This window comes from Ricinus communis, chromosome 8 (genome assembly GCF_019578655.1).
Source record: "Ricinus communis isolate WT05 ecotype wild-type chromosome 8, ASM1957865v1, whole genome shotgun sequence".
Taxonomy (NCBI): domain Eukaryota; kingdom Viridiplantae; phylum Streptophyta; class Magnoliopsida; order Malpighiales; family Euphorbiaceae; genus Ricinus; species Ricinus communis.
In genome coordinates this window covers 10,476,863-10,490,078 of record NC_063263.1, presented here as the reverse complement: position 1 = coordinate 10,490,078, position 13,216 = coordinate 10,476,863, and the positions used below count along the sequence as shown (strand labels likewise).

Below are 13,216 nucleotides of genomic sequence, written 5' to 3'. Positions count from 1 at the left end.
TTTCTGTTTTTTTTTTCTTTCTATTTAGCATCTAAGTAAAACTAGAGTAAATTTAGTTATCCGGAACAAAGTGCATGAAGTGAAACTTAAAATTTTGAAATATCCAAACACACAAAAAAAAAAAAAAAAAAAAAAAGAGCAGCACAGAGAGATGTGGATGTGGGGTCCTCTTCTCGTGAAAAGTTCCCAGCTATGCGCACCGTTTTATATGAATGTAGTATCGCGGTTATAATCCACGTCATATGAAATGGTTCACCGTTAACTTTATTCTAAAAGATAAATCTTTTTCATTATATTTAATCGAAAAAATATAAAATATCTGAATCAACAACTGTTTATATATTTATTGTGTTGAGAAAAATTAATACTTTTTTGGGCCGTTGGTTGTTGAATGATAATTTATGGTTTTTTTAAAGTTTGTTGAATGTTAATTCATGGGTTTTGAAAGTTTACTAGCTTCAGGATTCTGCTCTGCCTGGTGAATTCACTTGTTCTAGGACACACTATGATGTTAATTTATGGTTCGCACTTTAATTCTAGATGACGATGAGGAGTGTTCATGGAAATGTCAATTTAGAGACAACACTGACTTTCTATATCATATATTAATGATAAATATTTTATTATTTTAGAGCGAATTACGATATAAATAAAAATTAAAATGTATTATAAATTAAAATTAATATTTTTTATTTTTTTATATTTTAATCAAACTCGTACTTGTATACAATAATTAAACTACATGTCAAATCTAATATATCAAGTAAAGTCTAATTAATAAAAAGAATTAAAAAATTAAACATAGTCAAATTTAAATTTCATAAATTCTCTACATATAATCAGAAAAAGCAAACTCGAATCAAAATATAAGTTTTAATAGAAATCATTGGAATACAAAAATGAGAGACTTCCTCATCAAGACCCACTAGCTAGAAAACTCGAGTCGAAATCCTTCTAAGAAGTCGACGAATTCGAAATCAAAATTGAGGCCCCCGTACATAGAGGCAAACTCCTCTGTAAGAGCAAAAAGGTTGATGCTTGATGCAGTAAATTAAGACGGTAAATAGTTTTTTATATTCATCGGACAGCTAATTAGCTGTAAACTCTTATTTAAGATCAGGCGCTCTAACCGCTCCATTTAGTGCTAAATATCATATATCCAAAATGTCACTACCAGTGTGCCACCTGAAGTTCTATCCACAAAGAATCCTTTCTTATTCATGCAATTATACACCACTTGTCGAAACAACGTTAGCCATGCAATGATACCTTTCTTAACTCGCTGACACGTACATGTTCAAATAACCAAATATAACTCTGTTCTTCAACTCAACACGAACACTATGAATTTGATGCAAAAGAGACCCTTGACACTCTTTACTTTAGCAAAACAAAAATCCCCAAGAAACATGCAAGAACAGAAATTATATCTCAACACATCCACCAAAAGCTTACCTTCCCAAAATGAAAGGCTTAAAGACAGGAGAGTGAAAGACCTGATGGTCGATAAGAGAAGGCTAGTGGAGGTACCCTACACAGCCTCCTTAGCTCACACAATGAACACGTTGGTTGCTAACCAAGTGGTGGCAGTGCCGGTGGCTGCACCACCAGGTCATTGGATTGGGGCTGGTGGGTCAATGATCATGGAGTCTGATAAGCAGACTGGGGCTGTAAGGAAACATTATATAGGAATGGTTACTATGCTTGATATATTGGCACATATTGCTGGTGATGATCAGATGAACGGTGGTGATGATGATGCTTCTGATCTTGATAGGAAGATGTCTGTCCCAGTTTCTTCTATTATAGGGCATTGCCTTGAGGGGCTCAGTTTGTGGACTCTAAATCCAAACACTAGGTCAGCTGTTAATGTATATGGACCTATATTTCAACAAATTCCTTATATGTTTCTTTTTTCCAGTAATTTATGATGATTCAATTGGGAATAACATAGGAACGATCTATTTATCAGAGTTTTAACTGGAATATTGTAGTTTAAAGAACTTATCATTTATTCCCAAAATTTTGCACAGAAATGGTCAAAAGATTGATGTGCTTAATTTTTGTCCATGTCTAGAAAAATATGCAAGTTGGAACAAAGGCAGGGCGTTTGTGTTTGTGTATACAGGATAGGTGGTTTGCTCATGTAATTGAGTTGAAGGGATGGTTGTTTAAACTTGCGTTTAATAATTTGAGGGTGAAGATTATATAAGACTAAATTAGTTTTTACCATGTTACAATGTTAAGGCACAATATATATATATATATATATATATGAATTACATGGCCTACCATATCATATGTACTTGCAGCATCTTAGATTGTATGGAAGTATTCAGCAAAGGAATCCACCGCGCATTAGTGCCCCTTGACAGCCACATGGAGAACATCTCAGGGGTAGAGCTTGTCGAATCAGCCTCGAGCTATCGGATGCTTACTCAAATGGACTTGGTCAAGTTCTTGAAGGAGCATGCTTCTGAACTGCAAGGCTTCATATCGCGCCCTGTGAGTGAGATTGGAGCAGTAAACGAGAATGTTTATGCCATAACTGGTCACACAAAAGTCATTGATGCCATAAAATGCATGAGAGCTTCTCTGCTGAATGCTGTTCCTATCGTTGTGGCCTCTGATTCACTTGAAGATTATTCCAAGAAACTTATAAACGTAATCCTCTACTCCTAATTGATCATGATCTTGATTAACCTAATTATCATTGGCTAATCTCCTGAATGCTGTTTCTATTTCTGTATGAGATCTCAATTCTAGCAACAGTATCATTTGGTATCTTACAACTAGAATCCTTGTTCTTCCTCTTGTCTCTCCTGTGATAAGTTTGAGCGTACTCTGCAGGGCAAAGGCAGGATGCTGATTGGAACATTTTCTGCAACTGATTTGAGGGGTTGCCATTTGACTGCATTGCAGACTTGGTTGCCCCTAACTGCACTGGAATTCACAGAATCAGTAGCATCTGCCCCAATATATGCATCTCCAAATGCGTCAAATATGCCGCCTAGGGAACTTGTAACTTGCTATCTTGGTTCGCCTCTTGAAGAAGTGATCGACAAGGCTGTAACGAAACATGTGCACCGGGTTTGGGCTGTGGATCAACAGGGTTTTCTTGTTGGACTTGTGTCTCTAACTGACATAATCAAAGTAGTCAGGGCATCACTACTATCAGATACCCATGTAGCATGAATGATCCAAGAATAGGTGCGTTTTGATGTGCTCGTTACGAGTCTTCCTTAACATGGGTGTTAATAGATAAAACTTTTTCTGTTCAGTTTCATTGGATTGCAGTTATCCTTACTTATATATCATTAAAAACTTGACAATTTCACTTGTAACGTTAATTATAACTGTTGCATGATGCAAGTCGTATGATAATGGAACTGTTGAGTTAGAAGAATCATGCACTTCCTTCGCTCCTGGAATAGTTAACTGGCAAGAATCTTTCCAGCTAAACATATTTAGTAGCATGGTCTGGTGAATTACATTCTCTGTAAAAACTAATTTCAGTGCTTGTACATATGGAGCTGTATGATCACCTTGGAATCAAGAGCGTGATCATTAGTGGAGTTGTAAAAATTGAACAAGTATAGCATGGTGAGAACTCAATCGACTGCATCCATTTTAAAGTCCTGAAATAGTAGCATCACTTTCCAGTTAGCTGGTCAGTGGCTTCCTTCCAACAGGATGATTTTGTCTAAGGAAATGTCCTGTGGATGTCTAATGTACAGGGCCATTAGGTGCTTCAAATCCATCTCCTGAGCCCAGTTTTTAATCAACTGGACTTCTTTTAACTTCAACCATAGTTTTAGTGGAGAGAAAATGGCATAGGCTTGCGATGGCTTGAGTTGCAGTTGCAGCTGCAGCAAATGACTTGGATACTCCGAGGTTATTATTATATTTAGGAGATATTAACTTGTTTTTATTACAATAAAGTGTGAATTTGTTAAAAAACGGCAAATTGGTATTTCAACTTCCAGTTATTACAATAAAGTGTCAACCTGTTAATCAGATATAAATTAGTGCTAAGAGCAAGTTGCGTTTCAGTTTCCTTCGATCGAAATCATACATCGACATATTGAGGAGAATCACGAATACAGAAGGTGAAATACGAAGTAGCTATTAAAGGATGAAATGGTTCTTGATTTACGAAGGAGAGTGACTAATATAGAAGATGAAATATGAAGAAGCTATAAAAAGGAAAAATGGTTGTGGGCATGGACAATCTTTTGACCTTGGGTGATTATTTTCAAATAATGGGTGGTTTGGTGGTTAATGTTTAGTGTAACCAAATGTTTAACTTCTTCTAGCTTATTAACTCGTTTTGTTATCTTTAGGTATAATATCCGTTGTGATGTATTGATGATCAGCATAAAACGCACTTGAATAGTAAAATCTAATTGAAAATAAAGTAAATCTGTTGATCGTGTCATAGTTTCACTTTCCACAATAATTATGCACGTGAAAGTCATGTGCCTATACTTCAAAGATTTTGTACTCCACGTAAGTAATAATGTTATGATAGTGGGTCTCAACATGTCCATCTCATCGCTTCTAGAATGTCATATGATGTTAACGCTAATTTGTGTTCTGTTAGCAGATTGACACACTTTATATTGTAATAAATACAAGCTGAAATACCTAACTTATCATTTTTTAAACAAATTTAGACACTGTGAGCGAGCGTGATTATTCATTTAATTATTGGAGGAATGACATATTTTATAGATTGCTTATTGAACCGGTCCAACACAATCAACTCAAACTGGAAATCATGATTTAAAGTGTGGTCAACATATTGGTGGTAATACTATCTCGTTTTATTCAATCAAATCAAATTAAACTGAAAATTACGATTTGAGTGAGATATTTTATATGGTTATAATATCGTCTATTTTGTAGTTTATTAAGCGAGATCACTAATAATAATAACAATAATAGTAATAATAATAATGAGGATGATGATGAATGTTACAACGTTTTACTTGTCGCACAAGCAATTCCTTCTTAGACTATGAGTGTCTTTTTGCTTCGTGTTTCTCTTTCTCAAGAGTTAGAAAAAATTATGAATTCTTTCTGGTGGGGTACGAAGGAGGGGGATAGGCGTAGGATTTATTAGTTATGTTGGGGGAGAGAATATGTGTTCATAAAGATGAAGGGCGTTAGGATTTCGAAACTTCAGTAAGTTTAACCTGGCAATGCTTGGCAAACAAGGATGGAATTTAATCTCTAAACCATGTACTCTTGTTAATAGAGTGATCAAAGCTAAATATTTTCCAAGAGGGGAGTTTTTTTTATGCTTCATTGGGGCATAGGCCAAGTAATACTTGGAGGGGTACATGGTCTTCTCAATCCTTTCTGAAAGAGGGGTGTCGATGGAGGATACGAGATGGGTCTTCTATAAATGTTTGGCGAGATTCATGGTTAACAATGGATGCTCAGTTTAAAATTTAGACTCCTATAATTCCTGGTCTTGAATATTTGCGAGTCAGTGATCTTTGGATTCCAAACTCTAGAGAATGGGATGTTGAATTCCTGAAATGAACTATTTTTGGAGGATGATGTGCATAATATTTTGAGGCTTCCCATTGCTACTGCTATGTTTTCTGATTGTGTTATATTCGTTATCAGAAGAATGGTTTGTATTCTGTTAAATCTGGTTATAGGGTGGCTATGATGATTGGGAATAGGGTTTAACTGGGTGTGAGACAGGGTGAATGGTCCAAGATGTGGAGTCTGAACATTCCTCCTCGTGTTAAGTTGTTTCTATGGAAAGCATGCAGAGATGTTTTGCCAGTCAGATCTGCTTTTACTTCGACGTGGTATTCATTTAGATTAGGGATGTGTCATCTGTGGACAAGATCGGGAAAGTTTATTGCATTTGTTAATTAACTGTCCATTTGCCCAGTCCTGTTTGCTGGAGCTTGGAATTCACCTTACTGCCTCAGCTTATGTCTCTTTTAATCAGTTATTTTCTTTCGTTGTTCTCTGTTCTTTATTGTTCTAAGATTCATGAAATTGCAGCTGTTTGGCGGAGTATATGGAAGCAAAGAAATTCCTAGCTATGGCACTCGTTTCGGTCATCTTCAGGTGCAACTATAGTTAATGGCACTTCTCTTTTGCAACAATGGCAACATGCAAAGAAGAAGGGTGGAACTGGTTTGGTTACATCTGGTGAGATGGGACGTCACAGATGGAGTAGACCAAGTTTAGGTTTTGTGAAGTGTAACTTGGACGCAGCATTGTTTACTTAAAGTCAAACATTGGGTATTGGTTGTGTTGTAAGGAATCATCAGGGGCTGGTTTGAAGCAATTGCTCTTCGCGAAGCCATTTTATGAGTTTCAATCTCTAGATTATTCAAAAGTTATTTTTGAAATGGATCACAAACATGTTCATGCGGAATTTCAGAGTTGGATTTATTAATTCATGATTGTAACAACTACCTAAGTTTTGAACATAAATTTTCTGTTCGTTTTGAGTATAGGCAAGCCAACACTGGTGCTCATTCCTTAGCAGGAGCTTCAGTTGATTATGCAAGTCCAACTGTTTGGCATTTGGCTCCTTCCTTCATTGGGCCTATGCCGATTGCTGATGACTAATAATATTCTCTGGTTTTGGTTCAAAAAGATAAACTAACTTGTGTTGTTCTTTTCACGGAGAAACAATTCCGTTGGTACGATAACGGCCTTTAACGTATGCACAATTTGAAATGTATTCTTTTGTGGTACACTTGAGTGTGGCTAATGTCTGTGCTCACTGGGCAGCCAATGCTATTTGCCGTCCTCAAAGCATTTATAGTGCATCAAAATGTATTATCATAAAATCTGATTTTTATAAATCATCTTCAGGTATTTCATCCTATTTTTTAAGAAAAAGGTTTACATGCAATAAAAATCACAAAAGATGAAGAACAGAGGGACCTTAATGCCATTATATATCCTTCTATTTCTTTTAATTTCCTTGTGACAATTATTAAGTATAAAATAAATAACTATTTATATTTAGATTTAGCATTATAAGCGATTTTAGGGTTAAGATAATGATATAATTTTTAAATTATATTAATTACTTCTTAATTATATTATAACTAAAATATACAGAAAATATAAAAAAAAAAATCACATTTTATTTATTTTATCAACTCTGCTGAACTAAGAAGAAAGAATATAGAAAGATCTACATTTTATTTATTCTATAAATTCTGGTGGTTTAAAATATTAATAGAGTCCAACCTCTAGAATTAGTTTTAGTTATTTTTAATATTATATTTACACTAAACGAATTATTAATTAATTTAATTAATTAAAAGAACTAGAAAACTTTTATTAATAAATTTGTTTACTATTATTTTCATATATATATATATAAATAATATGATATATAGTAACGAATATTTTGCTACTTCCAAAATAGCTTACAAACTTACAATTTGAAGCATTCTCTTCATATGCTTTGACCACGTCTCCATTAAAAAGATGAGTTGCGTGACATATCATTCTCGTTTTCTTTTCTTTCTTCTCATTATTCACGGGGTATCATGCATAAAATACATGCCACGTTTTTATCATTATCCATTTACCACCGTTGATTAGCTTGGGGTGTAACTTTGGAATTCAAATGACAAGAGCATTGAGTTTAATTCTTTTATTATGTTTTAGATGAGTTAGTGTAAAAGATTATTATAAAATTTTTATCTAGACTTGATATATAACAGTGACATGTTTCATTTTAATATTTTAGATAATTAACACATATTTTATAATTTAAAATTAATAAATATATCAATTATTTATTAATTTTATGTATACGTAAAAACCAACTATATAAAAAAAAAAAATGGCGAGTAATAAGAAAGGATGACTGACTCACATCTCCATAGATAATAAACTTAATTAAGCAGAGTGCCTTTTATAGATGGGATAGATGATCGACTCATATCTTCATAAACAGCTCTAACCGCGACGAGGGAAGTGAAAGATTCCCGAGTTTGACAGAGACAAGACTTCGTTGGTGTTTGGAGCGGACTGCAAATTGCTAGCCGGGGAGTAGAACCTCGGTCCCAGACCATAAAATCATAAATGTTAATGAGGAGACGACCCGCAACATGAGCTGTCGCCTCTGGCTGATATAATAAACGATGATAATTTTGCAGTGTGTCTTACTTTTAACCTCTTTGTCTTTGTATGTATTTCTTCTGAGGCTAAGGATCTCCTCAATCTAACATTCTGTTGTATGGATTATAGCCAGTGTCACTATTCTTTTTGAGGTTGATGAAGAAGCTTTGAGATTCCCATATCCATCCTCTCTCTCTCTCTCTCTCTCTTTGTATTCAACTGGATCATGTGGTCCTTTCTTCTCTCTTTCCTGCTCCATTTTGTAGTTTTTGATGTTCTGAAAACCATAATCCTTATAAATACCAAAAGAAAGCAATTGAAAAATTTATAATTTACTCACTCTGTAAGAGCAGTCCATACTGAAAATGGCTTGCCTATCATGTCTCTCTCTACCATGAGTTTATTCAACAGTATATCTAAGCACATTATGTGACATGGCATTAAAATTAAGAAATTTGCTAGAGTAACTCTGTGTTACTGTCATCCCTATAATTAGTTGATCCCCTTTAAAGTTCTCTTGTTATCTTTTTAACCCGTACGACAATAAATATTTTATTATTACTCTCTAAGTATACTATAAATATACCTGTGCACCCATATTAAATAACTTGAAAAAAATAGTAATAAATTTATAATTATAATTAGCACTAAGCAGAGAAAATGTGCATCAAAATTTATAATTCATAATTATCATATATATTACGGATACAGATTTCTTATATTTATGTGAAATGAAAAGTGAGATCAGGACAAAAATAAAAATAAAAATAAAAAAAAGAGATCCTTTTGGGATCCCGCTATTCAATATTTATCAACCTTTCACATGAAATGATTTATGTATTTTGTTTTATTGAATTATAGGGTGAATTTATAGCTTCTCCCTTGATAAGGCAGTCGCTTTAACCGATTGTACTGTAATCTCAAGAAAATTTAAAAAGTTTTTATAAATTTATTCATTTTGTTTAATATTGCCCACATTATTTTTATGTAGAAATACAAAATATTTCACCAATATATATTTTAATTCTTATATAATGTGGCATATAATAGCCTTAAAATATTAAAAGAGAATTTAGTAAATATATTATATACTATATTAATTAGAATGAATATTGATGCACCATGTAATATTACTCTTATTTATATGATTACTACATCAATAGCATCTTAAATAGATAAAAATCATCATATTATAATTTTAAAGGGTGTTCTTAGAATTATAAATTTTATGTATGAGTATCAACCTTGATTTAGACTAATGATTTTTGGTAGGACTCAGTTCGCCACAAAGAATACTTCTCCATGTTAGAATTTGAATGCTAAGAAAAGAATTTATTTTTATCCATCGATAAAGATATATCAAACTTTCAATTAGCCAACTATCACTCGTCAACACCTGATCGAGTAATATTTATACGAATATGTGGATAAAATGTCACCAGCTATTATTTGATCTAACAAAAATAAAATAAACTTCATGGAGTTTATAAATGTCTCATCCACCCAAAACCATCAAAATAAATAATATTCCTAAAAAACTCATATACATATTCCTAAAGAATTTTGTGAAATCCTCATATTTTAATAAATGATAGATTATTCTAACTTTTTGTTTATTGTATAAATATTCCTAAAATTTATTGATTGGCATGATACTAAATAAGAGAATATAAATGAATTTATTAAATTAAAAAATTTATAAAATTCTGATTTCTTACTTTCTATTTTTTTTAATAAAATTTATGAATTTTAAAAAGCAAAAGAAACATTTTTCTTAGTTATTTAAGACAGACAGTACATTCTCGTCATTATCAGGGCATCATTTTTTGGTTTATTTGAGAAATCTTTGTAATTTTTTTTTCTTGATATATTTAGATTTAGTGGGTTATCCCGCCTGATCTAGGAAGCAATGCCCTTAAGACAATATTAAGGTCTCAGAAGTTTTCTCTTGGCAGACAAACGCTCACGATAGTGTGAGAGAGCAGTTGACATAAGGATACAAGTGCTGATGAATACTAAACTCAGGAATGTACTTGTTTGAGTTTCAAAACTAAAAGGGTATAGCTGTAGTTAGGGTTAAAAAAAGGTAATTGCTATAGAAATTAGTTAACAAACAGCTGCTAAAAGGAATTCACCAAAAACAAAAAGTAACGATTACATACTTTCCAAAATAAAAAGAGAACGAAATCCATTAAGAATATGAAAAAGAAATTTTTGGTTTTCTAAACGTATAATATTATATAGTTAATAAGTAAATTGAAATCTAGGACACCATTAGGCTTGATATCAAATAAGACTGATTTTATGAATTAATTAAGATTTTGAAATTATTAGATCAGTCTAGAATTACTATTTAATTAAGTAATTCTATGAAATAAAAAGAATGTAATAAATTTCTTATTTTCCACATGTAGAATATTATATAGTTAATAAACAAATTGAAATATGAAACACTATTAAATCAATCTCCATTATATGTAATATAATACTATAATTTAATTAAGTAATTCTATCAAACGGAATGTAAGAGATTTCTTAGTTTTCATATGGAGAATATTATATACTTAATAAACAAATTAAAAAATGGGACACCATTACACGTCTCTCACTATTTATAAAGAAAACTGTCAACACGTTTATTAGCAGAGGAAGAAGAAGCAAAGCCCCCACCACTCGACTCCACATTACAAAAAAAGAAAAAGAAAACCTGTCGAATAATTATGATCTCTTGTTTTTAATTCCTAAATCCCAAATATACAAAAGAATACAAAAAATCTCCTTATACATGAGCATTCTTCTCACCCACCCATTTATAATATTTCTCTTTGTTAACTCCGCCACTGTCGCCTGATTCTCTCTATATATAATGATGCATTTTTATATAGAAAAGCATACCCCTTTTACCTTTTCTATCACCCAGCCATGAAATCCACCGTCCCTCCCACCACCACAACCACAACCACAACTACTCTTTACAAGCGCAAGAAAGACATCAACTTGACCTCCGTCAACGACAGTGTTGACATGGTTAGCAACAAGAACTTTGCTAACGGTAATGTTAATGGTGGTGGGGGCTACACTGCTTTTAATAGGTTTGACCCATCGTTCATGAAATGGACGACTCATGATGTGGTCAATGTAGTCAAGTTTCATTGGTTACCGTGTGTTTTTGGACTTGGGTTGCTATTCTTTATGGCCGTTGAATACACTCTTCGCATGGTTCCGGCTTCTTCTCCGCCTTTTGATTTGGGGTTTCTGGTTACGCGCCACCTTCATCTCTTGCTTTCTTCTTGGCCGGCGCTCAACACTTTGTTGGCTTTTCTTAATACGGTATGTTCAAGATTTCATTTTTAGTCAATACCCGGTTGCCATTTTCTATATATATAAATGGGTTAATTTTATTTGCATGGTGTTGATGATTCTTAGATCTGATTTTAAAAAAATAAATTTCAAAGTTATCTTCATTTCTTGTAAAAGATTTTAACTTTTTCAGAAGATATTATAGAAGTCAAGGTGGCATGGCTTTGTGGTATTGAGTTTTCTTGAAAAGATAGTGTTTAATTGAATTTTTGATTTTAAATCATAGATGGCAGGCGGAATTTATTAATTTTCTTTCATGTGGACTTTTTGTTTTTCGGATTAAACTTTTGATATCTACTTAGATCTGATATTTTATTTTTCTTAAAACAGAAAAAGATCTTATATTTTTGCTAAACTCCTATGGTTAGGTGTTTGTTTTGATGCAAACCGCATATATATTGTGGACGTGGCTAATAGAGGGCAGACCAAGAGCTACAATTTCGGCTTTATTCATGTTCACTTGCCGTGGGATTCTTGGCTACTCCACTCAGCTTCCACTTCCTGAGGTCCACTTTTGCTAAATTCTCTTCTTTTCTTTTCTGACTTGCTGTCTGGTTGTTCTAACTCTTAGTTAAGAAGATACTTCTTAATTACTCCGATTAATTTCAGTTGAAAAATTATAAGTTTGACATGATTTTCCAATCGGGTGTACCTCAATTGGCACTGAAGCTGTGTTTTGGGTTTCAACTTGAGTCGGAGGGCACTAGAACCAGCTTCAGAACCATTAGTACTAAGTCGAAACCTGAATTGGGGGCAATTAAGAAAGTAAAGAAATAGATGAATAGAAAAAAAATGTAATAGTTAGACAGCTTGCTGCAACTTGAAAGAGTAATTTCAATCCTCAAAATTCTAAACAGGCTGTTATATATAAGAGTGTAGATATTGATGTTAAAAGTGCTTTCCTGTTTCCATTACTTCAGGGATTTCTGGGATCAGGAGTTGATTTTCCAGTAGGAAATGTGTCATTCTTCCTGTTTTTCTCCGGCCATGTCGCGGGGTCTGTGATAGCATCGCTCGATATGAGAAGAATGCAGAGATGGGAATTGGCATGGACATATGATGTGCTTAATGTTCTACAAGCTGTGAGGCTACTAGGCACTAGAGGCCACTATACAATCGACTTAGCAACTGGTGTAGGTGCTGGCATTCTGTTTGATTCACTTGCGGGGAAATATGAAGAGAGCAAGAGAAAACAGGCTGTTGTTGCTAAAGAGTCTTCTTTGTTTAGTTAATGTAAAATGCAGGGAATGCCCAAAATTTATGGAAAAGAAAGAACATATGAGCAACTATAGCCTGTAACCGTAACATTTTTTTGAAAGACCTGTAACCATAACTTTTGAAATGTCAAAAGAAATGGAAAACTGGTTATTGTGCATGTAAGGGGGGAAAAAGAAAGAAAGGGCGTAAATGGGCAGGTTAATGTAGCTTGCTTCTTTCTTAAGCTCATTGCTTCCTTTTGAGGCATTGGCTTTATTGGTTTATTTTAAATAGATGGAAATGGGTGCTACCGATTCTGTTTGTTCACAGCTTTGAATAACCAAAATTCCCACTTCATGATGGGATAATCATCTAGTCAGAAAAAGAGAAAAAGAACTATCAGAATCATTACCATGTGAGAAAACGTTCCCAAGACAGAGTTCCTTAAAGTACTTGGAGCTGCCAATGGCAAATGGGAATCACCTTTTTCGATTGAACTTGAATGGTGTTGAACAACATAGCTTTGCTGAACTCTTAT

The 13,216-nt window shown here is 33.5% G+C and overlaps 2 protein-coding genes across 5 annotated transcripts; both read left to right on the top strand.

Moving 5' to 3' along the window:
* Positions 1-1,323: 1,323 nt before the first annotated feature.
* LOC8282348 (SNF1-related protein kinase regulatory subunit gamma-like PV42a) lies at positions 1,324-6,409 on the top strand. Of its 3 annotated transcripts, none has more exons than XM_048378625.1 (4): positions 1,324-1,858; positions 2,313-2,664; positions 2,851-3,210; positions 6,031-6,409. In XM_048378625.1, exons 1-3 carry the CDS (start codon positions 1,344-1,346, stop codon positions 3,193-3,195), a joined length of 1,212 nt encoding a protein of 403 aa, XP_048234582.1. In that variant the 5' UTR covers positions 1,324-1,343; the 3' UTR covers positions 3,196-3,210; positions 6,031-6,409. The 3 variants fall into 3 exon arrangements, with proteins under 3 accessions (XP_048234582.1, XP_048234583.1, XP_002517647.2); XM_048378626.1 differs by lacking the exon at positions 6,031-6,409 and adding an exon at positions 4,054-4,438; XM_002517601.3 differs by lacking the exon at positions 6,031-6,409 and having other exon boundaries at positions 2,851-3,406.
* Positions 6,410-10,789: 4,380 nt separating this feature from the next.
* On the top strand, positions 10,790-13,005 carry LOC8282344 (phosphatidylcholine:diacylglycerol cholinephosphotransferase 1). Of its 2 annotated transcripts, XM_002517597.4 has the most exons (3): positions 10,804-11,451; positions 11,850-11,987; positions 12,402-13,005. In XM_002517597.4, the coding sequence occupies exons 1-3, from the start codon at positions 11,044-11,046 to the stop codon at positions 12,711-12,713; spliced, it is 858 nt and encodes a 285-aa protein (XP_002517643.1). In that variant the 5' UTR covers positions 10,804-11,043; the 3' UTR covers positions 12,714-13,005. The 2 variants fall into 2 exon arrangements, with proteins under 2 accessions (XP_048234579.1, XP_002517643.1); XM_048378622.1 differs by lacking the exon at positions 11,850-11,987 and having other exon boundaries at positions 10,790-11,451.
* The last annotated feature ends 211 nt before the right edge of the window (positions 13,006-13,216 follow it).